Here is a 27,033-nt window from a genome sequence, read left to right on the forward strand (position 1 = left end):
TGTTAAGCAAAGAAAAAGAAGGTATGACTTTTGACTTAGAAAGGTGGATATTAAGGAATGTATGACTTAATGCTTCCTGCTCCGTAGTGATATTTGACCTTGTTCTTGAATGATAAGGGCTTTTAATAGGTTAAGAATGGAGATTGGGCTTCCTGGAATTTGTGTGTATGATGTAGAAGATGGGGGCTGGTGGAGAGAGAAGGCTTAGAGTTGGGCAGTGAAAGCTGAGACAGGAAAAGTAGGTTGAATTGTGGAGGCCCTTGAATCTTTTAGGTTATGCCCTGAGGCTTTGGGAACCAATTGAAGGTTTTTAAGTAGAAGGAATGACATGAACTGATCTCTGTTTTAGGAATATAATCCTAAAATTTAAAAAAAAATTTAAAAAGATATTACAGAAACAAACCCCAAAACTAGTATTATCTCACTCTTGTTTATTCACTTTGCTAAAAGATCAATTCAAGTCATCTTACTTAGACTCCTAATAATCCAGGTACCTCTGAACACAAGTGGGAATTCCATAAGATCAAAATTAAGCAGTTGGGCAAAAATTAATTGAGAAAATGCAAATGAATTAGACCTAAATATTTTATTGTCCCTTTAATGGTAGTGAATGCTTTTGGAATTTTTGCTCCATTCCACTTTCCTAATGCTTCTAATTGTATGTCATAAGGAAGGAAAACTGGTCAGAGGCACAGTCTAGAACTGAGGCTATGTAAGTGATTTAGAGTGGGTGTGGTTACCTTTCCTACCTACCTTTCTTCCCTGGCTCTTCAAAACTTGGAAAATGTATTTTTATGCTAATTATTAAGCGTTGTTTTCCTGTAACTTCTTAAAAATGCTCTAATTATTGTTTCTCACTGAATTTGAAACTTGATTTCAGACTTATATAATAAGTAACGTTTAAAAGGAACAGGGAGTTTTGAAGCTGTAATTCTTTGATTGATATGTATTATAGAAGGAGATACTGTTTATGGTAGTAGGGAAGTAATAAGTAACTTTGTATAGTCCACTTAATTGTAGTTTCCAGTTACCGTATCGAATTTTAACTCATTGTGAGGATGGTTGCAGTTTTTCTACCGGACAGTTAAGTCAGAAAAAAAATATGTATTTAGGTTCAGGTTGTTTTGGGGAAAACAATTTTAAAATATATATATCACTTCCAAAAAAAATGAACGTTAGCTTTTTAAAAATTTATTTAATTTTTTTGGCAGCTGTCCTGTATGGGGATCTGAATCCTTGACTTTAGTATTACATATAACACCATGCTCTAACCACTGAGTAACCAGCCAGCCTTGTTAGCTTTTTTAATTAGAAAGGAATTTGAAATTTATGTTTTCCATTTGCTCACACAACCTCTTTTTTGAAACAACTTATGTTTTTTATGAATACCATTTAAACATTAGTCTGTTGACACATTGTAACTAGGAATTCAACCAAAAAAATTCAACTGCTATATTCAAGACCCTTTGTTGTGCGGGATTAGAAATTTAACTGAGATTGTGTTCTTGTCCTTAAGGAGCTTAAAATCTACAGCAGGGATAAGAAAAGTAAATAATTAGTTTTGCCCTGGATAAGGTTAATGAGTTGAGAAAAATATTAGAGGGAGAAGCAATTGGGGGGTGGGGAGAAACTGTGAAGGCTTTAGAGATAGGTAGGATGTGAGAAGGTCTTTGAAGAATAATTTGGATTTTGAAGAGAAAGGAGTGGAGAGAAGGGCATAGTGGGTAAAGGGAATGTTGGAGCAAAGGCACAGGGGCAGAGGAACATGACATGCATTCTAGAAGCCCTCTGGTGGGTGGTTTTTAAGGAATGTGGACTGAAGGCAGTGTTTTGTGGGCTTGTAAAAATAGGTGGTTTATGTTGCAGAACAGTTTGAATGTCAGTGTGGGGAGTTCAGTCATTGCTTGTAGAACACAGGGAAACTGAAGATTTTTAAGTGGACAATGATAGGGATAGACCTGTATTTCAGGAAGATGAATCTGGCAGTATTGTGTAGTATGGATGGAGTAGGCGAAGATGGGAATATTATGTAGTCTCGATGGGTTAGAAGGAAGAAAGAGAATGATGGTTGAGAGGCCTAACAGGGGTGGTGGTGGTAGAAGTGGAAAGAGAGATTTTGTAGATAGAAGCTGTGTAATTTGGCACCTGATTAGGTGGATAGAGGAAGCAAGCTTGTTAGCCTGTGTGGTGGGGACAGGATAATGGTGGGAACATTTAAAGAAATACAGAAGAGGCAAAAAAGCTGATGGTGTTTGGGGGAGAGATACTTTAACTTTGGTTGTGTGAGGCTGAATGAAATGCTGGTAAGATAGCTAAGTAGAGGCGTCCAGCAGTCTATTGAAATTAGAGATGTTAATGCTTTTGTTCGTACTTACACACACATAGTACTTCATATAAAGCCCAGCAAGGCGGTTTCAGCCTTTGTTGTCTTTTTTGTAAGTCAGTCAGTAGTATTCAACACTTTGGTAGGCCCTGGATAGAAGACAAAATAAAAAAGACTTTTTACAAAAAATTTAAATTTCTAAAATATTCAATAATTATGAACATTTTGACAATTTTGATTCTTCTATCATACACTAATAATTGCCTTAATATCTAATACCCATTCTGTGTTTAGATTTCCTTGATTATCTAAAAAATGTATTTTTACAGATTTTCTTGATTAAAGATTGATAGATTACACAAGTCTCTTTTGTGACCTTCCCTCCCAATTATGCTATTTATTTAAAGAAACTGGGTGACTTGTTTGTAGGTTTTTTCTTATTCTGGATTTGGCTGATATCTTTGATGTGTCATCTAAATTGCTTCTGTGCTCTCTATATGTCTTGTAAACTGGTAGTTAGGTCTAAGGTTTGATTCCAATCTTTTTTTTTTTTTTTTTTTTTTGTGAAGTTGGCGCAAGAATACTTACTAGGTAGTGCTGTGTATTTTCTAATGTAGCAGATCAGGAAAATATATCACTTAGGTGTCCTATTTCTAGTAATGTTAAGATTCATGAAGTGGAAAGGGGGAGGGGAAGGGAAAGGGGGCTAATGAGAAATCATTTAATGGACACAAAGAATGATTCCGTATTGTAATGATGAATAAGCTAACTTGATTTGATCTTCACATATTGTACACAAGTATTAATAGTTGACTTTGTACCCTACCAATATGTATAATCAATTATGTTTCAGTTAAAAAAAAAAAAGATTCATCATTTGGTTCAGGTGTTCTCAGCCTAATCCATGTATTATAATATTTTCCCACCAACCAGTCTTTCCTCTAATGCTTTTTAGCAGCCAGTGACGATTATTGCAGAAAGCTTTTATTATTATTAGAGTTGAGAAAAGGTGACATTCTAATTCTTTTATTTCTTCAGCATTTATTAGCCGGAATTTTTCTGTAAAGAAGAATTTACCATCATTGACTATTTGGTTATCCTGGAATATTTTATATATGATATACAGACTGGATATATGTTCAGTTATTTTATTTGCTAGTTTTCAGAATAATGAGGTTTTTAAAAAGTATCATTATGGGGTCCAGCCAGTTAGCTCAGTTGGTTAGAGCGTGGTTCTGATAACACCAAGGTCAAGGGTTCAGATCTCCATACTGCCAGCTGTACCCTGCCACCACCACCACCCCCACCAGCCAAAAAGTTATCATTATGAACTCATGAATTTACTTATTTGATGTTTTTCATTTCATTTGCATTCTTTTTTTTTTTAATGCTCTAATTATCCTATCTTTGGCCAGTAGGAGCTTCTTTAAGTTGGTATTTGTGTCCTTTTGACTTGACCCTGTTTATCTTTGATGGATATCTTCTTTTGGGGCACAGTAAAATGTCCTAGGATCATCTTGAAATGAGCCATTTTTTTTCAAGGAGCCCAAATTCGAAAAGATATTTGAAGGAATGGGGTTTTCACTTTGAGAAGCTATAACAATACATGATAGAATGCTTGTAACACTACAAGATAGAATGCAGTCATATAAAATGATAGCAGTGTTCTCACAATATGTTTGAGGCTGTAAGAGCTGAGGATATGCCATTGATTCTTGGAATGTTTGGGTAAGGCATTTTGGAAGAGGTAAGACTGGAACTGGGCAATCAAGTAGAGAATAAAGTGAAAACTCATATGCCCATTGTAGGGGCGAAATAATGGGGAGAACATGGGTGTGGGATAGTAAAGGAGCTTGTCTAGAACAAAGTACCTTGACTTTGGTCTTGATCTTGTTGTTAGCCCCGGGGAGTAAGAGACCAATTGGAAGTGACATTGAAAGTGTTTTAGAAAGGTTGATTTTGCAACAGTGTTTAGCAATTGCTTAAAGCAGTGGTTCTTAGCTAGGGATCGCCACAGCATCTTTGAAAAATTAAAAACAAACAAACCCATAGCTGGGGCCTGTCTCAAAACTGTTGAATACCAGATTGGGGGAATCTAGGCTCATTTGCTTTTCACAGGACCCTGGTGTGATTCTGTTTTGTGCAACCTTGTTTAAGGACTATTGGATCAAATACTAAAAGCTTAAAGAACAGTTTGGCTATTGCAAGTATTCTAGGCATATGGTAGTAAGGACATGGATTTTAGGGTAATGGCAATGGGAATGAGAGGAAGGGAAGCATAGAATAATACAAATTTATGTCTTAAAATTTTTCATACGTTATTTCATTATAATATTAATAAGAGGATTCAAAGAGAAGGAAACAAAAATGACTCCAAGATTTATGGTATTGGGGCTTGGGAGAATAATGTTGATAGAAATAAGATTAGCAGAAATTGCTATTTTGGGGGAGAAGATAATGAGTTTTTGGACATGATGGGTATTCAGATGATGGCTATATATCAAAGGGAACTCTGGGGGTTTGGAATGTATTCTCTATGACTTGCTTTTTCTGAATGCTTCGTTCATGGCCTTGGCAAAGTACTCAACTATTGAATATAAGTCATGCTACATTTATTAATAACTAATTTATTAGGGTTAATAACTCTAAGCTTTTATTTGGTAAATGTGATCACAAAAATATTTGATATGTTTCATAAAGAGATATCATTTTAATGTAAAATAAAATGAGAAAATAGACTAGAAAAAATATTGCAGGAAGTATCAAAAAATATTGTAATCATTTGAAACAAAAACAGAAAATCTGTAAACCAGGCAAAAGACTTAAACAAATAATTCTCACAACTGAGAAATATGATTCATTAATTTATTTCTTCAGCAAACATTTACTGAGTTCTTACATCAGGTACTGTTCTAAGTGCTAGCAAACAGACAGAGAAGATTTTGGGCATTCTAGTAGTGGTATGAGAGACAGACAAGAGACATGTTCCAAAAAGCAAGAATTTCAAATAGTGAGAATGCAATTAAGAAAATAAGATAGAGTAATGAGGTAGAGAATGACATTTTGGTTTTTTTGTTTTGTTTTTTTGCCTTTTCCTGATGAGCATATTGGTGGTGGTGTGCAGCTGGAGGTTAACATTCCAGTTTTCTACTTAATATGTAGAAAAAATTGGTTAGATTTAAGTACTGTTGGGGTTCCCTGATAATTGGACTCATAAATACTTTTCTTTCTTAGTTTTTTCTTTTATTTGGTTCTTCTTGTAGATGTTTATATAATGGGTAGAGTACAGATTTCTCACTAGAGACATTGGTTGTTTCTTGGGGAACTTTTGTGGGTTGTTTTCACAGAATAGTGTTTGTTTTGTTATGTTGGGAGGGAAACGATTCCTCTGAAAAATGTTCACATTTTTCCTGAGGCTTCTCTCAGTGGTGAAATGTAGTGATTTGATTCTGCTATGAGTCAGTGGCACATATGAGGATAGAACCCAGGTCTCTCGGAACCTTCTCTGCTTATTGTACCAGGGTGGTTGTGAGGTTTCAAACGAGATATGCAAGGCATCATTGAAATTAAAGATCACTGCATGGCTTAGTTAAAGGAGCAGGCTAGAATTTATCTTTGTCCTTTGCTGTTTAATTATACGTCATGTAAGCAAATGTTTCAAACTGTAATTAAATTATAGAAAGTTCAATGCATTTCTTTAAAGAAAAGTAATGTGGTTTGCAGATGGAAATTTACCTATTTAAGGAACTTCAACAAGTAAACATTCTGTGTTTTTCATGTTACTGAAGATTGATTCAGAAACATGGAAAGCAATATAGATGCCTGTTACTTTGCAGTCAGTTATATTTTTTATTAATAAGTTTAGGGACTCTTTACATATGGGAAGGGGATAATGGAATAGGAAAACAAATTTTAGTCTTTAATTTTCTATTTGATAATTTACTGTTGAGGATATGAGATTTGCAGGAGAGAAAAGGGATGAAGTTTTTAGAAATGGAAATAGAAATAGAACTAAAATAGTAGCTCTCATGCTTACGTTAGCCCATGCTTTCTTTAATTCTGACTACCTTGTATGTGATTTTTTTTCTTTTTAAAGTAAACTTGAACATAACTTCAAAAGAAGATTTGATTCTTTATTTCTGGACTGCATATATATAACAAGGCCATCAGAATGTCGGGAGCCTCAGTGAAGGTAGCTGTCCGGGTGAGGCCCTTCAATTCTCGAGAGACCAGCAAGGAGTCCAAGTGTATCATTCAGATGCAAGGCAACTCGACCAGTGAGTACCTGTTTTTTTCTATCAGTTTTATATCTCACCTTCCTCTCCTCCCTCCCTTCCGCTCTTGCTGTGGTCAGAATAAATGAACATTTGTTTATTAACATTTTGAACTTTGCTATTCTGCATAATCTATTGAATACTTTCCCTTCTGTGATATTTGCTGCAGTATGTTTAAATATGGACTGTTTATTTTGCTCTTTACAATTGAGAAACCCTGAATAACTGAACTAATTTAGCTACTGTTAATGCTTATTAAGTTGAAATATTAATAATATTAAAGGTGTTAAACAGTGATTTTTACTAAATCCTGTCGTGGAATATGCCTATTGAGACCCCAAGATTCAATCATTTTCTTTCTTGATTTAAAATAGCACTTTAGCTTGCCAAGATGTAATTAAAACTTACTCTTCTACCTTATAATGGTTCTTTGAGTTGAATGATGGATATAACTATAAGCTCGTAAATGTTTACTAAAATTATCAGTCATTGTTTCCTAGCTTGTTACTCGATAGAATTGCTTAGATGAAAAATGACTTAACGCTAGTTTCTTTTGTACTTGCACTACTAAATTACTTGACATGGGTCTGTAGGCAAATTATTACTTAAAATAAAGGTAGGCTTTACCATCTATAGAACTGTAACTGTGTGATAAAGCAGAATGGTTGCTCTTTCAGACGCTAGTTACTGCTGCAGTAACCATTTTGACCTCATCTGCTTGTGCGCCATTTGCCAGTGTTCTGTGTAGAGGAGTCTACCAGTGGGAAATATTTGTTTCACAGAAATACAGCTAAATATTGCAGCCCACATTTCAGGTAGTTCATGTACAACTTTCTTATACTCCTATTTTTTATTTTTTGCTTAACTTCTCTGAGCTTGATATATAGAGCTTGCAACTGTCTGTTTTTTAAAAAAAAGATTCAAAAGTAAAGCTGTACCATTGTATTTTACGTTTGTCAATTGTGTCAGTGGTTACACGAATTATATTCTGTGAATAATTGTCAAAGAAAAAGATGCAACAATCAATATTGAATTGTACACCTTAAACAGGTATATAAATTATATCTGAGTAAAGCTATTTTTAAAAAGTTAATATTGACCATTTGCTCCTTTCTTAAAGTTTGGTCTAGACTCATAATTAAACTAGAGAATAACATGTTAAATGTTTATGTTCTTGAATGTCATTCATTTAAACTGTGTTATTGTTTGTACTTTATTTTAATAATTAAATTTTATAGAGTATGTAACTAAGTCCTAATTATTGAGCCTGTCATTTCTCTCTGTGAATAATATAATTAATTATAACTTTGTTTTTCTTTATCTGTTGAGATGAGAAAAAAAATTAGTTTGGAGGCATTTTTTGCTCTTGACATTGGCTCTAAATATGTGGGTTGGTATATATCACAAGTTCTTTTAAAAGGTGGACTTTAGGTAATCCTGGATCAAGAGCAGGAAGTGGTTCCAAAAAGAACTACTTTTCTCTGTATGTTTCACAGACTGAATGTCTCTTGCCTATCCAGGAGAAATCCCCAGTGTCATGAGGATCTATTTTCTTTAATGCTTGGGGTATCTGTTGCTACTCTCCTTGTACCGTTGGAAATTTTACTAAAAACTTTTAAACAGGAAATAAGTATTAAAAGGCCGTATCCAAGAAATGCGAAAATCAATTTATCATATAAGTAAATGGAAAATTTTTATTAGTACAAGTAATGATACTAATATTTTTTCTTGATGACAGATCATTTTAGAATGCCCACATCTTAAATTGGTTATGTTTGTATTTATTGTCAAGGCCAAATAACATTATCTTATTTCCCCCCCAATTTTGATTTACTTTTGTGACTAAGTGAAACATTCACTCACAAAGTATACAATTCAGAAGGTACAAAGAGTGTGCAATACAGACTTCCTCTCATCCTGTGATGTAGTCAACTATATCATATAACCTATCTAGGAAGTTCCACTTCCTAGAAGCAACTTATGTTAGGTTTCCTCCCAGTAATAATTTAGATTTCCTCCTAGAGACAGTTTACACAGCAGTATCTTTCTCTTAGATAGTTATTTTCCCTTTCAATTAGTGATAATGTGTAATAGTAGTTTATTTTTCAGTCTTGATTGCATTGTATGTTTTAAATTCCTGAATGATACAATTCATGTTTATAATACGTGAGTTGGGGTTTTTTTTGATAGTTTAGCATGAAAGAATATACATATAAGTTAACAAGGTTGTATTTATTAGCAAGTATCTATTATATACTGAGTAGAAAATATGCTAAGTACTAAATAGAGTATCAAAAAGTAATCAATTGACTATCCAGGAAAATAAAATTATCAGAGTATGTGGTAAAATTTAAAAGCTTTTTTGTAGTTCTGGGTTTCTATAGCTCTGGGTAGTTATGAGAAATCGAATATGGGTCTGCTTGATTTCTGATTTTGCTATTTTTTGATCATCTGGATTAAAACTCAATTATTGATGGCTAATAAAGAAGGAATTAAGTCTCATTGTTTCTAAGATATGTCGCTCTTGTTTTGACCTTATTGTTTTGATTATATACAAAATAATGTCAGTTTAGGAGAAAAAAGTAGTTATCTGAATATGACGTTCACTCTGAATAAAGGATTTCGGAAGTTTTCATTTGTTGTAGAAAACGATCTGAAGAAGAAAAAAAGAACCCTAGTTGAACAGCTTTTGAGAGTAGGGCCATAAAATTTTAGAGTTTATGGGGATATAAACTGTTCACCCATTTTTGCTTATCTCACACAAAAATCTCTCCAGAATTATTGAAAATATTGATATGTATTTTGATGAAACATTAAAGAAGAGACACTAGGTTTGTAGTAAAAGTAATTAATAATTTGTTTAGAATAGGCTTAGTTATATTGTACTAGTACCATGGAAACCAAACTGTGAACCACCTCAAGCACGGTGCTGAAGTACTAATGGTTTTTCCACCATATTTTCAAAACCTTTCCAGACAATAGGCCGAGTGGCTCTGCCTTGCCCGTCCTTTTTTTCCCTTATGCCCTTTTGAAAGTCTGCTATGGGCCAAGTCCTTGGCGCACTCGGGAGAGTGCGGCGCTGGGAGCACAGCGATGCTCCCTCCGCGGGTTCGGATCCTATATAGGAATGGCCGGTGCACTCACTGGCTGAGTGCTGGTCACGAAAAAGACAAAAAAAAAAAAAAAGAAAGAAAGAAAGTCTGCTATAATGTGAGTCTGTAGGAATCACAGAGTTGTATGTATCATGGGGTCCTGCCCTTAGGGCAATTTAAAAGTTGTGATAGGAGAGATAAAACATACTAAAATAACACCAATACAAAGTAAAAGTGATCTAAGTGATAATTGCTATGAAAAAGGGTTTTAAGAAAATGCAAATGTGGGTTGGCAGACGGCATAAGTAAGGATTTATCCATGACATGGTATTTAAACTGGACTTGAGGAGTGAATAGGATTTAAACTAAACGTTCATAGCTCATTTGGTTAGAGTGCAGTGTTATAAGACCAAGGTCAAGGTTTTGGATCCCCCATATCTGCCAGCTGCCAAAACATTTAAATAAAATAAAATAAAATAAAATAAAATAAGCATTCAGTATATTTGGGGAAATTTTTATAATTGTAGCTTATTATTCGAGCTTATTGGTGGTAGTATTAGGATTAGATAATGGCACTCCTGACCCTCAACTGACTATAACACGTTGCCTCGCTGCACGCAAAATTTCAGCAGGAGAAATTTGGGACTTTTAAATTAAGAGTCTACTGAAACAAAAATTCTCATTAGATGAATTGGCCTTGGAAAAATTAGGGTTTATTTTCTAGCTAAATACTTACTTTGTCATGGCTCAGAGATTTGGGGTCATTTTGTTTCCCTTGAAAGGGTGTCTGTTCTCAGAAATCTTTAACTAATTGTACGAGAACTGTTGCATCCATCATTTGAAAAACTTTCCTTTAGTTTTCTGTTTCTGTTTTTGGTCTTATACGGCAATTTCTTAGTAATTTGACTAATATGTAATTCAAATTTTTAAATGAGAGATTTTTTAAGTGGGGCATTTGTGTGAAAGATGCTATGTTTGGAAAGTATTAATGGCTTTTAAAAAAAAAAATTGGGCTTAGATTGGGAGAGTACATACGTTTTGAACATAGAATTGTTGCAAAAATGAAATGAATGTACCGTAGCCACATGTGTCAGCTGCATTGAAAAGGCTGCTATACTGGCAAGCTGGCCTGGACTGCTGCTCACAGGGATTATGGCTGATTGCAAATGGAATGCATTGGAATGTTCCTGCCATAAGGTCTCTTATGAAAAAATAGAAGGCTATGAAGAATACTTTAGTGAATGTGCCAAATCTGAAAACTGAGTAGTAGTCGTTTTATTTGAGCACTTTCTGGTTTTGGAGAAAATATTTTCCAAGGCACAGATAAATGTTACTGCCCTGGCATTTTGGAGTCCTGAGCGCATACAAATGGCTTTGTTCAGTAATATATTCCAAGTTTCTCCCACTTTGGAAACATTTTTTGTTGTCTGATTATTTTGTAAAAGGGAAAATAGGGCAAAGTTAGTGATCTAACTGTTCACACTTATAATTTGGTTATAGGTATAAATCTGGAGACATTGAACCTATATAAATTCCCTCAGAAAAACAGGAAATAGATAAAACTAGTTTTTACTTATGATGTGAGATACACCCCATCAGGTGATTGAATTAGAATATCCCAGTTTTTTGCTTTGTCTTTAACCACAGGATTCTGTCTTTTGCCCTTTGGTAAATCTTATTCATATATTTATCAATCTTCCTTTGCCCAGAGTCTTTTTTCCCTTCAGTGTCCAGTATTAGTGGGAAAGAAGGAACCCTGGCATTTTTCCTGTATGTTGCTTACATTGTATGTTTTTAAAGGCTTTTGCATTCACACATGTATGTTTCTAAACCAAATGCTGCACATCACTATCAAGGTCCAGGGTTTGATTCTTGTACTGTCCAGCTGCCAGAACAAACAAACAACGCAAGAAAAAAATGCTGCACATCACAACTGGTACAAAGAATGATTTCATGTTCACTACTGAAAATTTGGGATGAAGGAAGGGCAGGGATAAAGTGGCGATTTGGAAGGGAAGAATTTAGGAAGGAATGCATTTAAATTTGTATGCTTTTTCTAGCATAAATTAGTATCACCACATGAAAATAAATATGAATCTATTAAAATTGTGAACATTCTGGATAATAAAGAAGTGGGAAGGGACTGTCATCTCTATTCTTAACCTCCTAGCCTCCTGCTGCATTTTGATAGATTTTTGTTGTTATTTTTGTTCCGGTTTGGTTAAATAGTTAGAGTCTTTATACAAAATTAGTATTCTAGTCTTCTCTTGTTGGTCTTTAGTTTTGTTTCATTTTCTTTATTAGTATTGGCTAATTCTCACTTGCACTTTAGTCTGTGTTTCTTTACTGGGATCTATGGATAGACTTCTGAGTGTCTGTCAGGATGGGAACCCCTTGAAATTATATGCAAAATGTATTCGTGTATTTTCCTAAGGAGTGGGTATTCATTTTCCATACAATTTTATAGGGATCTCTGCCTCCGCAAAAGGTTAAGAATCACTAGCTTAGAATCAGAATGAGGTCTCCTTCAGTTTTTTCCAGGATAAGCCAGGACATAATTAGTTAAATCAGACTAAGGTATAAACTTTAACATAGCATCCAAAGTCTTCTCACAATGTGGCCAGAGAAGTAGGATAAGGCCAGCTCTTCAACTACTACTTTTCCACCTTCATACCATATGTTCTAACCTTAGGGATAGAATTTTCAGGTTTTTTTAACCTACCCTTTGTTAGGATTCATTCTGTGAACTGCAGATCTCACTTTATGCCCAATCATGTATCTCCCTATAATCTCTAACAATGTGTTGCATTTCACCAAAAGTCACTAATCTAAAACAAAACTGGAAACAACCCTCATGACCATCAGCAGAGGAATGGATAAACAAATCATGGTACATTTAAGAATTATTGCACATGCACACACACACGCGCGCGCGCACACACACACACACACACACACAGAGAAAGAAATCCTTAATGAACTGTGGCTAGACAAGCAAGTTGCAAAGGAAACCGCATTTTATTTACATAGGTTCTGAAACATGCAAAGCTCTTCTCTATATTCTTTACCTTATACAAACACATGGTGCAAAAATATGAGGAAAAGTAAGACAATGATGACAAAATTCAGGATGGTGGTGCCTCAAGGGGAGGTGGGGTTGTGGGCAAAGAGATGGGGAGGGTCATGTAGTAGAGCTGGAGAGGTAAGAGGCTTGTTCTGTAACTGACTGGTGGGTACGTGGGGTTTTGCTTTGTTGTTAATGTTTATACTCAACATATATTTTGTAAATATATTTACTGTGTAACTACTAAATATTTAAAAGTCTTAATCCTGCAAATAGAGATGTTGAATACCCACGCCTGTCCATGCCGGGAACAGAGCATATCATATCACAGGCACAAGTCCTGCTCTTTCTGAAACCTTCTAGCACTTTTTTACTCCATCCTTTTCCAAAAAGAGTAATCTTTACTTTTTAAGTTACATGGCCACATTGATTAAATTACTCTCATTCAGTCACTAATGTAAGAAGGTAAGCAACTAGAAGATAAAGAGGCTTTATACAGCATAAGAAGACTTCAGTAAACTCTGTTGAAATCAGGTTGAGTCCAGTGTCATTAAACTTCTTTTACATTTTGAAATACAATGCTTTTCCAGTGATCAGAACTTGGAGCTAAAGTAACAAAGGGTGTGTGTGTGTGTTTGGAGGAGGGACAGGTGGGGAATGAAGGTGTCTCTGAAATGATGCTACATTTACTCCACTGCAGTCGATTGAAAGCAATTTGGAATGGCTTGTTCCAGAAAAAAACAATAGAGGGAAGGTCTGGGTCTCACACTGTCAATGGCTTTCTCTTCCTTCAGATACATTGGCTGAAACTGATGGCATAGTCCCTCAGCATTATCAGGGTTGGGGAAGACTGTGGTCCTCAAGGTCACCTTTCTTTAGCATAGGCCTGTCTAAAGATTCTATGAATAAAGTTTAATGGCTTGTTTGTGTTGAAACCATGTTTGGTTTTTTTTTTTTTTTGCATATCTTGCAATTTTTCACTAGTGACTGCTGTGGAGCTTGTATTTATAGCACTATATTGAGAGCAACTGAAGATGATGCATCTTCTGGTTGCTTCATTGAACAAGAGTGTTCTTTTGACTTAATTATCATTTTGCTCCAGTACTTGCCCCATGTCTCTTGTCATTGTTTTCTTTATATTAGGAAAATACTGAAGTTGATAATCAGGGGAAAGAACTATTCTGTAATTCTCTTGGGTATTTATCCATTTCTCAGCAAATTAGAACAAGTAGCATGTTTATTTTTTCTTCAGTGGTTCTTTCATCTGGCTGTAAGTGTCCTTCTCACTGCTTTAGTTAAGAGTTGGAGTGTTGGACAAAGTGCTGATAATAATAGTTGTTCAACAAATTGAATTTGCTTTACTTTTCTGTTGTCATTTGCTATATATAATTTTTCTTCTGAATTAGTAACTATTACCTTTAAATATCTATTGAACAATTATTTGTTTTGGTGCTTTTGAAATAGAACAAAATGAGGTTTGGCATCTCAGGAGTCTCTTGTTTGAGGTGTTCCAATTTTTTGTAGTAAATACAGTAATAGCATAATTACCATTCTTTGGAGATACTGACAACTTCTCTAACTCTTGCTGAAGAGTTATCTTCTGGTATTTTCCCTGGTAGGAGTTTTACTCCATTGATCTTTATGTATAAATACTTTTAGTTAATAAACACAAATGAAAAGTAATTTGTTGGCTGTCATGGCACAGGTTCTTCCTGTCCTTGCCTTTTGTTTCAGAACAATTTCTTGAACATATTTATTCAGTCTATCCATAAATGATATAAACCAGTCAGTTCCAAAATTTAAAGCTAGCATGTAATGCCTTTTATTCCGAAAACAAAAGCAATTGAAAAATTGGAAAACACCAAAAGCACAAAACAAAATCATTTCTAATCTTGCCACTCAGAGAGAACTACCATTAACTTCTTTATGTATATTCCTCTAATCTTTTCTTTGTACCTCCAGACATAATACATTTTTTTTACATAATTGGGTTATAATATATGTACTATTTTTAGCTTGCTTTTTTCATTTTCTAATATTTTAATGTAATTACTTTTTTACATGACTTTTAGTGACTATATAAAATTCTATAATATGGGCATATCACAATTACTCAACTAGTTTTGTTGGGTTTTTTCCCTTCTATTTCATGTAACACTGTGATAAACATTTTTGAAGAGAAATGTTTACATACATTTCCTGAGCAAAAATACATAGATAGGGATTACTCGATCAAAAATATATTCACATTTCAAAATAATTTTTTTTACAGGTGTTTAAAGGGGAAGTATGTCTAGTGGTTATTTTTTATGTTATAGAGAGTTTTTTAAAAGTGTAGTTATAGGTTTTAATATCCAGTGTTTCTAGATATTGAACCATTTTAAATTCCATAGTGATCTAGATGCACCATCTCAAACAGAGCCCAAAGTGCAGAAAGGGGATTGCACAGACTTGGATGGCTAGAAAATATTATGGAAATTACGTTAAATATTGTGTTCTTCTTGTGATATGTTTGTTACTTTTAATAACATTTGACAAATCAATACAAGGATGGAGTGAATGTATTTGATTAAAAAATTTGTGTGTAGTTCATTCTTAAATAGATTATATCATCACAGTTAATCCAAAGGTTGACCCTGGTTAAGTCTTCCAGCTTATTTTTACCTTAGGGACAAATTGAGGTTAACTATTTTTTGTAAACTATTTTTTGTATCATTCATTAATGTCTGTTAGCAATAGAAGTGACCTCTCCAAATGAGTGCTGTCTTTCAATAATGTATTTCGTATCATCTTGTTCTAGTTCTTTATTATTCATGTCTTAATGCATATAACATTCTTACAGTTATATCCCAGTTTATTATAATAGGATGTTTTAGATGTTTGTCTCTTTCTAATAGGGAGGGTTAACTGTGAGGGTAGGGACCATGTCTGTCTTGTTTTAGTACCTAGCCTAGCACCTGTTATTTTAGTAAGCGTTCAGTGAATGAATGGATGAGTCAATGAATGTAGAATAAGACCTGAATGTCCATACAGAAAAAAATTCTTTTTTTTCCTTTTTATCTGAGCACAAAGCTTGTAAATTAAGAAAGATACCTATTATATATAGGTATCTAGTATATAGAAAATACACTATTATATATTAATATTAATATATTAATAATTTATGTAGTATATTAATATATAATACAATGATTAATATTATCATAATATATTAATATTATGATATAATATAACAATACAATTAATTAATATATTGATATATATATTGTGATTTAATTAATGTTACATGTTAATTAAATTAATGGTGTATGTTAATTAAATTAATGGTGTATAGAAAATACACTATTATAATTAATTAAATTTATTAATTTATTGAACACATTCTTAAGTATTCTTCAAAAACATGATTTTAGTGGCTTTATAGTATTCTGTTGTATTTATGAACTATGCTTTATTTAGCTAATCCCACATTATAAGACAGTTGAGCCTTAAAACCATTTCATAGGACTGCTGTGAAGTAGAATGTAAGCCATGGATGGGTGGGGAAGGAATTGCTTTTAGAAGGCAATTTATGCAGCTGTCTACCTGGCATCTCTACCTGCATGTCTAATAAATATTTTAAACTCAGCATGTCCAAAACCGAATTCCTGATACATCCTCTTAAAACCCTGCTACCCTGTGTTCTCCCTCAACTCAGTTAATGACAGCTCTGTCTTTATTGTTGCCCAAGGAAAAAATCATGTAACCATCCTTGACTTGACTTCTCTCTCTCTCTCATATTCTGTCCAACCCATCAGAAAGTCCTGTGGGCTGTGCCACAGAAGATACCCAGTATCTGACCACTTTTCACCACCTCCACTGCCACCACCTGCAGTAACCTCTTACCAGGTCTTCTTGCATCTACTCTTGTCTCCAGCAGTCTGTTCTCAACAGAGCAGCTAGAATGAACCTTTTAGAATGGACATTTAACTATTTTTTTGCTCAAAATTCTGAAATGGTTCCCTTTTCAGTCAGAGTAAAAGCTAAAGTTTGTGCAGTGACTGCCTTTCTCAGGTCATCAAACCATTATAGCCTCCCTGATCTGTCACTTCATAGTCTATTGGGCACATTTCCCCATTTCTTAAATATTCTTCAACGAACATGATTTCAGTAGCTATATAGTATTCTATTGTATTTATGAACTGTACTTTAATTCATCCTCTATATCAGACACTTGAGCCTTAGGTTCTTCATTTATTAAATGGAAATATTGCTAATGCCTACCCAGCCTTCTATCCAAGGGTTTTTGTGAGGATCAAGTGAAATCATGTGTACTGTATAGGATGGTATTTGAAGAATTATTTAAGTTGCTTTTTGTGGTTAGTTTTAAAACCTAAATTGTTATGTTCCGTGGGAATGTAAATTTAAAGGCAGAAATAATTGAACCTATCATGAGGTCGAAGGGGGCTTTTGCTATTGTGTATTTGAAATGTGTTTTTATTACATCATGTAAATTAAACTTCTTCAACTACCAAATCAATTGTTTTCATACCAAAACAGCTAAAAGTGATGACTGGATAAAATCTTTTTGTAGGAAACTCAGTCCTCTTTTTGCTACTTTGTATCTTACAGTTCTAGCATTTTAAGGCCGCCTTAATTAAAATCTGTGCGGCATTTATATATGCATTTGTTGACTTCTCATAAGAGAAAGCAACTATGCCCAGTTTTTTTCATTTTTTTTATTAGTGCCTTCTTTGCAACTCTCAAGAGATGTTCTAGAGTTCATTTTTAAAAGTCTGTGCCAATAACATGGTGCTGATTACTTTTGGTAGTTGCCCAGTGAAGTATGAAAAGCTGTAACGGGAGCTAGCAAAGTCCAGAGTGCAGTTAAAGGGACCACTACTTCCAGTCCTATGTTAGGCAAAGTCGGCATTCATAGATTTAATTTTTGGTAGTGTATCAAGGAGTGCACATTATATAGGCTAAAAACTGTTCTTAGTTATATTGTTTAGAGATGGATGCTGTGTACATGTGGGTGGTAGGAATAAGAAATATGAAATTAGGTTTTTGTGGTTTGCTTTTTTTAAATTTTACTTTTTTTTTTGGCAGCTGGCAGGTAAGGGGATCCAAACCTTTGACCTTGGTGTTACCAACACTACACTCTAACCAAGTGAGCTAACCAGACAGCCTGAAGTTAGGTTTTTGTTATTCGGCTAGCATAGTCCTCACGGCCACCAAGCCTTGAGAATTTTTGCTCTAGTCTTAGACAGAGATAGATAATCAAAGCAGTGTGATGACTATTAGGAAAGCATCTAAATAATTGAAGGGCGAGGCTGGGAAAGGTAGGGAATATTTGAGAAGCCCTTTTTGTTTTGGCAGAACAGAGAACTGTAGGGCCAGAATTAGAAGCAACACAGCAAGGAAATGATTTAACTACACTTATTGTTTCCCCGCTACGTTGTTCTTATTTGGTACCAGAGAGGTTCGTTACCATGAGTAGACTTGAGGGGGCGAAATGGTTGAAGGGAAAACCAAAAACCTTTACTTTTTAAATTGCCGTTTAGTGGGGGAAAATATCATGATTAGTAATTGACAACAACAACACTTAAGCTGTGCCAGTTACAATTAGGCACTTACAGATTTAATTCATTGAATCCTCACAATAATCCTCTGGCAGGTACTCATATTTTCCCCATTTCACAGATGAAGGAATTGAGGCTAAGAGGTATTGGCTAACTTGCCAGGGCTCACGTACACATCTAGAAATTGGGAGAGCTAGAAAATGAACTCAGGTGTTTGGCTTCAGAGCCCTCACTCTTAACCTCTGTGCTCTACATATCACTCCTCAAAATATTCAAGTTTTACTATTCTGTGCAGAAATACTTAATGTCTGTGTCTAATTTAACGGTTAGATTAAAATTTATTTTGATGTCTCTTCTTGATGGAGGGAAATCATGAAAAAGGGGGGGGGGCATAATTATCCGTTCAGACATCTTTGGGCCACTTATATTGAGTGAGATCTAGGTCTTCCAAATCATTTTCCTTTAAAGTCATTCAAAATTTGCTTAGGAAAAGCAGCATTGTTGTTGATTGAGAGTTTATTTACTGTGTATTATAACAAACATGTTTTATATCAGAGCAATCACACTGTGACACTTAAGAGTTTTTTTTTTCTACAGTATATTTTTTAATACTCTGAGATTGAGTATATGATGAGCACATGTAGTGTATTTATGCCTGTTTTATAAGATTAGGAATCTTAAGATTATTGTTTTAAATGATTAAAGAACATTATGATTGTAGGTCTTTTGCTTAAATCTGCTTTATGGCAATATGCTTTATACTATTTTAATATATTTCCAGAAATATATTACTGTGAAGAGGAGAGGGGGCTACCCATGGGTTTTGGTTTTATGGTTTTAAAATATAAGTGGTGTACAAAATATTTTTATTGTGTGCCATTTTTCTTAATTTTTGATATAGGAGGCTTTTGGAAGAGGAAGGTTGTACTGAAGATGTCACTGGGATTTTTAACAAGCCCAAAACATGCTGTGTTAGAAAGATTAATACAAAGTTACAGTGTTGCTGCACTGATATGATAATTATAGTTGCAGACAAAATCTTTAGTAATTTGCCAACAACAGTATAATTGCTACATAGAGACTTTGAGATATTAGATAAAACGAATTTATTCTGGAGAATAAAAAGGCTTTTAAGTACAAATCTTGTTTTGACTCCCTTATTTTCTAGGGCTCAGTAATTAAAACATTATTTCTGCATCTTTATGCTGAAGTAAGAAAGTTGGAAAGAAGGCAAGGAGAAAAGGGATAAAATGGGGGCTTTAACAGACTTTGTAAGGCTAACTTCCACTTGAAGCAACTCCAGAAAGAAGAAGGAGATAGTTCATTGTAATTCATCAATAAACTAAGACCTTTGAAACATTTTGTGATCATCATTTTGAAGGCATTCACATTTATTTTGGATAAGGGACTTCATGTCAGCCGTTACGGAAATGATGTTATCCTGCTCTTCTCTAATATGAATTAGCTACAGTATGAGGAATAAAAAGTTTGAAGACAAAAGGCGAAAGTTGTATGGAGAGGATAAACAGCGGATCATCTTCACTTTGGACTTGGGAAAAGATACATTCAAGCCTTAGATGCAGAGGCTGCCTTCCAGACTTATGTAAGAGGACTCAGGAAAGTGGCCTTGAAACCGATGGGATTTGGATGGTGACTGGGAGCCAAGGCACAGAGGTGAGAGTAAGCAGAGTGAGTTATTGGAATCAGGCGATAGCCTGAACAAAGACTCATTCTTCTAGGGAGTCCTGAAAATGGTTATGATAATAATCATTATAATAATGGTAGGAAACATAGTTTGATTGCCTCCTTGAAGTATTTCCGTCTCTTGGCTATTAGTACCCTATGCTCTCCTGATTGCCTTCCTTCCTTCCTGCCTGCCTTCCTTCCTGCCTTCCTTCCTTCCTGCCTTCCTTCCTTCCTGCCTTCCTTTCTCAGTTATTCCTTACCTCCTCAGGTTAAAAGTGTACCAGGCTCTTATCCTCACTCACATCTTTGTCTCCAGAGGAGACAGACCCCCTAAGTGATTTCATCCAGTCCTAAGACTTTATTTTATTTTGTTTTTGTGGCTGGCCACTATAGGGATCTGAATCCTTGACCATGGTGTTACAAGGTGGTGTTCTAACCAACTGAACTAACCTTCCAGCCAGTCCCAAGGCTTTAAATGTCATTGAGATGATGATTATTTCCAAATTAATTTCTCCAGCTTAGATGTCTCTGTAGAAGTCTAGACTTGTCTACCCAGCTGCCAACTTAACTCTACCTGGAGGCCTAAGAAGCATCTCAAACTCAACGTGTCCTAAACAGAACTTATTTCCCCCTCCCTGCTTACCCAAAGTGGCTCCTTCACTTCATTTTTACCCATTCTTTCAGACCAAAAATATTGGAGTCACACTTACTTTCTTTTTCTTATAGGCCATATGCAATCCATCAGTAAGTCCTATTGTCTTTGCCTTCACAACATATCCTGAATCTAATTACTTTTTACCATTTCTACTCTAGTCAAAATCTGTACTGCAATAGCTTCATATTTGCTTTTGCCCTTGTTGCCATGCAGTGGCCAGTTGTATTTTGGAAACATAAATCAGATCATGTCACGCCTCTGCTTTAAATTCTTCATTGGCTTCCTATCACTTTTAGAATACAACTAGAAATTGTCAACTTGGCTATAAAACCCCACAAAATTTGTCCTCTGGCTAGTTATCTAATCTCACACCTCATCATTGTTGGTTTTGCGGTTCCTTAAACTTCATTCAGATCTCTGCTCAACTATTACCTCCTAAGAGGTGGCATCCTACCCACTCTTATCTAAAATAGCCACCTCTGCTACTTCCACTCTCATCTTTTATTTTCTAACCCTGCTTTATTTATTTATTTATTTATTTTGATCTTATACTACTTTTATTAGTTATTATCTGACTCCCTCACTGAACTATAAGCTCCATGAGGACAAGGACTTATTTTCATTGGATATCTGCAGGTCTGGGGGACATGGTAGACACTCAAATATTTGCTAAATGAAAGAATATTTTGAACATTTACTTTGTGGTAGGCCCTGAGCTAAAACTTGACATGGAGTAGTCATTAATCCTCACAACAATTCTATAAAGTTAGGCACACTATTATTATTGTACCCATTTTACAGAAAAATTGAGGCTTACAGAATTTATTACATGCCAAGTTATAGATGGACCTAGGATAATATTGGATAATCAAGGTGTGATCAGTTTAAATCCTCTACAGTATTCTACTTCCTTCATTGGTAAAATCTTTGAAAATGTCTTCTAGAAATATTTTTTTAGGACAACTTACGATTTGATCATTGAATGTTGGATCAAATTGTAGGAAAAAGTTTAGTCTTGGATCAAGGGACACAATGCTTTTGATGTAGGAATGGATCCTTATCCCTTCCCTCCCCCACAAATACCACATACGGGGACTCATGGATTTCTGATGCCAGATGCAGTTCTCATGGGAGTCATTTTATTATACAGATGGCCAGCAGAGTTCCCAAACATTGTGTAGTGGTTGATGTGTTCAGTGTAATTGGTCTCCATACTTCTACTCATGCGTTCCTCCAGTCTAGCCTCCAGCCTCCAGTCAGGAGGTATTGCAGTCATCTAAGTGAGAGAGGTGGTGGCATAGACCAAGCTGGTAATGATGGTGGTGTGAGAAGCTGTGGGATCCTGGATATATTTTGAAAGTAGAACTGAGAAGATAGATCAGATGTGTAGGGCGAGAGAAGAAAGTCAAAGATGACTCCCAGATCATCTGTGAAAAGTGGCTTATTGGGGGTAGGTCCAGGTCTGGGGTATACTGTGTATCCAAAGAAATCTTGATTGGAGAGGTGGCCTCAGGCACAGGAAGTATAAAAGGGTCCTTGAAAAATGGCATGAAAAGGAGGTTTTACAGGATATAAAGCAATTTTAAGTCTACAGTGCTTAAAATAGAGTTGTGTTCTAACTCCTCAAAAATATGCCAGGAATCTACTCTTTGCAGGAAAAGTGGTGATTTGTCCCAGACAAAGCCTACGTACTGATGACACATGACCCTGGGGGTAGATGCTACATTTTTAACAGCTTTTATGTTGGCAAAAATATGGTTTATATGTTGAATGTATTCATTAGTTACTATAATTCCATTATGTGTATGCTTTCTGAGAAACTAATTAGAAGTCCTACACACTGTATTTTAGCTCAGTTGACCTTGATACAAGAACCAGTGTGTTAATTATTGCTCAGTCTTTCAGTAATGCAATTTTGTTTCTATTCTTTCAGTGAAAGTTGATAAAATCTACTGGTAATTTATGTATATGTTGCACAGGTATGCACTGTTTTGGTTTTTCTTTCTGTGTTCCTGAAAGTGGTATAGGATTTAATCAAACTAAAATTGTACATGACATATGGAAAATAATCATCTGACTACCTGTTTGGTATGGGAAGGTGTAGAGGACCCATAAGACATGATCCATGTACTTATGGGATTTATGATGTGGTAGGAGCACCAGAGATTGCATGTAACAAGGGACCTGAGTGTAGTACTTTACTCTTGCCAAGAAATAGAAATCTTATATTATGCTTTTGTTTACTTTATTAGTTAATGAGCTTTTCTTGCTTTGGTGTAAAGACCATTAAATATTGTTATTAAGCCCACCAAATATTGAGAGCGTCTAAAACAGGGTAAAAATGCCCTTTTTCTTTTTGAAAATTAACATTTGTGTAGTGCTTTACACATTTAATTCTATGAACTAGATATTTCAATTTTAGAGAGAATGCAAAAGCAATATAATACCCAATGTTACAAAAAAATCTGAATATAATATTTCTTTATATGTTTAAAATATTACAAGATATCGATATGTAGGTACTGATGCTGGACCTTTATTCCAAATCTTATGTTCTTTCTATTCTATACCCCACCCTCTACCCCACCCCCACTTTAATGTTTGCAAACATTCAGTTTCTTTCTTAGTTGGGTTAAAGGAAGTGAGTTAGATCTCAGCCATTATTAATTCAGAAAGAAAAGTCCTTTGGCATATTTGAAAACACGAATTCATTGTCCATGGGAGTAATAGTGGAGTTTATGGGCTTTAGAGAATTCTGATGAGCTCAAGTGCTATCATTAATATTTTATCCTTATGAGAATCTTTTTAATTTGCAAGTTCGATTTTTTAAATGTTTTTATTATATCATATATGCAGGATAATACAATGTATATGTAAATATAAAGAGTAAAATAAGAAATGCTATAGGTATAGATATATAACAAGATATAGAAATTAACACTGCCTTCTGAAGCCTCCCTGAAAGAGGTAACAACAATATTGAATTTTTGCATTGTTCTAAAGTATCACATATATATTTATTTTTGAAGGAGGAATTGAAATCTGTGTGTAAATTTAATCTTGTATGACAAAACTATTGTATAAATAGCTGTGTAAATTTGTGTTTTGATTTACTTATTTTAAACATTTAAAAAATGCTTTTGTTGCTAGAGGCAGTAATTTAAAAAGCAGCTTGGTTCTGAAGGTGTAACTTAGGAAAATTTATTAGTTTCAGAAGCTTGAAAGATCTGGGAGTAGGGAATATTGAGGAAGAGGAAAAGGATTTCATGTGAATCAAGAAGTTAACTCATTGGTGTAGTTTTTCTTTACTGGGGAAAAGAGAACAAAGGAGTAGGATCTGAGAACTAGTCCTTTCTTAAGTTGTTGGCAGAATTGGTAGCTAAAAGGCTGAATGAAATATGGCTTACAAGTTTTATGATATCAGATTTTCTGGAGGCTAGAAGTGTTTATTGTAACCATGTTATTGAGTGGTGAAGACTGCTTCAGAGGGCGTGCCCCGAGTCACATCAGTGTTGCTCTTGCTGAGCCACTGAAACCTAGAAACTGGCTCATGCAGCCTGATGCTAATTTCCTTTTTCTTGCTAGAGTTTTTGTGGTCTTGCATCTCTTAGCCACTATAATCTTCGTAGTTCCCAGTTTTAAATGAATGAAGAGTTTTAAACAATAACTGTGGTATAATTTTAGGGGGGTGGCCATATTCATAAATATGTGCATATTCATATATATAGGAATGCCTTTCTGCGGTTTGCCTTGGCAACCCTGCATGTAGGGAATAAGCATTTAATGGATGGTGTTTTGGCTAAGAGTGTGAGCTCTGGAACCAGACTCTCTAAATTCACATTCTGTATTCGCCACTAGCTAGCTCTGTAGCCTTGGGAAGGTTATTTAACCTCTCTGTGATGGTTTCTTTATCTGTAAGATGGGGATAATAAAACATCTGCCTCATTGAGTGGTTAGGAGCATTAAATAGATTGATAGACAGACAGTACTTACAGTTTGGAGTAAGTGTTCTGTGAATGTTGGCTATTTAAGTCTCGTATGTAGTACCTTGTGGTTAGAAGTGTACTTCTTTGCTTAGATTACCATCTGTGTGTGTGTGTGTGTGTGTAGGGAGATGTTCTTTCTAGAACCATGTCTCCTTGTCACATGATTATGCACAGTGTGAGCCTTATTAATACTCTGTCAGCATTTGAGGTTGGAACATAAGTGTGTGTGTGGCCATACCCAGTGGAATCCAGCAAGAGAGAGAACTAGGCACCATAGCAACTGTTGCTATTTGTGTCCTGAGCAGCAGCTGCCGAGACAGATTTATTTTTTAATCCTGATCTCACAGATAGCCTGGGATGTGGCCCTGGCTTAGAGACGTGGATTAGTTGAGATGTCCAGTCTTTGAGGAGATTTCATGACCACATGTTATAAAGATTCTGTTCTATGTGAAATATGAGGAGTTAAAGCTTTGTGTGTATGAGTAAGGAAGAGAGATGAAGCGTTAACATTCACAGTCAGTCCCTGAACTGACTGGATTAATTACATGAGAAATCACTTTTAATATAGGCAGTGAGACTTCATGCTTTTTAGTAAAAAAGTAATTTTGCTGTTTATAACATTCTGTAGGTGATTTAGTAGTCTGTGTGATTCCACTGTATATGCACATACACATATATACATCTATATGTAGTAACATATATTTATTATTGTTAACTGTGGATTTTAGAAATAAGACTGTCTTTGCCATGAAAGCTTGATTCATTACCAAGTGCTTTTCTGAAGTAGATAGTAAGATCTTTAAAAAAGGTTTCAAATAGTGATTGGATTGATTCAGTAATTTTCTAATTTTTGTGTCTGATGTGTTGAAATATTTCAAGCCTTATGAGGGGCCTTGAAATAGTAATGTGGCCCATTTCCAAATTTTGGCTGTTAACTTACCTAGGGAGAATAAACATTCAGTCACAAAGTATTTACTAAGCATCTACTATGTACCAGGCTCTGTTCTGAATACTAGTAACACCACATGAATGTTGTTGGTATGATTTTTTTCAAGTTCTATATATAAATTACCTCTTAAAATGTGATTTTTTTGTTTTTTGATTGCCCTATTCAGATTCAGTGGTATGAATTTACTGATTTGGATGTTTTGTATATACATTGTTACATCACGTTGAACTAAAGAATGTGTAACTGAGTGACTTACAAAATTAAACATTTTCGTCCTTTAGGTATTATTAACCCAAAGAACCCAAAGGAAGCTCCAAAGTCCTTCAGCTTCGACTACTCCTACTGGTCTCACACCTCGGTGAGTGTACTTGTGGTGCAGCGTGCTGCCATCTCCTGCCTCTCCTTTCCTTTTCTATTTGTCTTTTCTCTGAGCCAAAGCAGGACCATGTTTTATTTTGTAAATGTGGTCTAGCATGAGTTCCTGTTTTGATATAGTGAATACTGTCTGAAGAATAAAATCTTTTTGTTAAAAAAGTTTTTTGGTTGATGGAAAGTTCATGCACACTCACACACACATATACATACATATAAAACTGATTTAGTTTACGCTAAATTTATACTGAACCTAATTTAGTCTGATTTTGACATCCTTTGAAGATTTATTTATCAGTTTCTGAGGATTCTGATTATGAATATTATTGTACTTACAGATCTTACAAAGCAACAAATTAAAGATTGCTTAATATGTTAATTTGAAGTTAAATTTTGAGGGAATGGCTGATAAGATTGGAATGGTGAAATTATTACTTTTTTAAAAATTATAGTAGGACAATGCAGGTTTTAAACATTTTGAAAGAGCTTCAATGTCCACAAGGAAAACAAAAGATTACCAACGTCTAGGAAAATGGGGAGTAGGGCCCTTCACGGTATCCTTATGCAGTATAGAATCCCAAATCTTGCTGGCTTCTAGGGATTGTTCACAAATTAGAGTTTGCTACTGAATCATCCATCTCTTTATTATGCATTTTTGTTTTTATTTTTCCTGTTTTGTGTTGGGGAATAGGAGATATTTTTAACTACTGACAAAGCCTAATTGCCAAGGGAAGGGTGTGTAAAAGGCATTGGTAACATTCATCACTGAAAACTGTGTTTTTTGAGAAATAGCCACACTAGCTGGAGTGAGTTCAAAGAAGTATTTTTTATATGTGGATGTTATCTTTGATCTTTTATTCCCCTTTTCTACTGAAAAGAATTTTCTTGGAGCTCCCTGTGAATGGAATAGTGATTACTTTTAAGGTTATGGAAAATGAAATGTAATCATGCCAGATAATTTCATATAGATATTTTTATGTATGGCTGACCCGGATGACTCTAAGAGAGAGAGAGAGAGAGAGAAAGAGAGAGAGTGTGTGTGTGTTTAATGAGAAAAATAAACTATATGTA

General features: G+C 34.8%; 1 protein-coding gene across 15 annotated transcripts in view; it reads left to right on the forward strand.

Moving 5' to 3' along the window:
- The window catches only part of KIF1B (kinesin family member 1B), a 133,954-nt gene that overhangs the window by 6,641 nt on the left and 100,280 nt on the right, over window positions 1–27,033 (forward strand). For all 15 annotated transcript variants that reach the window (XM_063106852.1, XM_063106851.1, XM_063106854.1 and 12 more), the window contains exons 2-3: window positions 6,420–6,600; window positions 25,872–25,948. In XM_063106852.1, the coding sequence (XP_062962922.1) occupies window positions 6,495–6,600; window positions 25,872–25,948 (183 nt within the window). In that variant the 5' untranslated portion in view covers window positions 6,420–6,494. The remainder of the gene's footprint in view (window positions 1–6,419; window positions 6,601–25,871; window positions 25,949–27,033) is intronic.

The sequence above is a fragment of the Cynocephalus volans genome, chromosome 8 (genome assembly GCF_027409185.1).
Source record: "Cynocephalus volans isolate mCynVol1 chromosome 8, mCynVol1.pri, whole genome shotgun sequence".
NCBI lineage: Eukaryota > Metazoa > Chordata > Mammalia > Dermoptera > Cynocephalidae > Cynocephalus > Cynocephalus volans.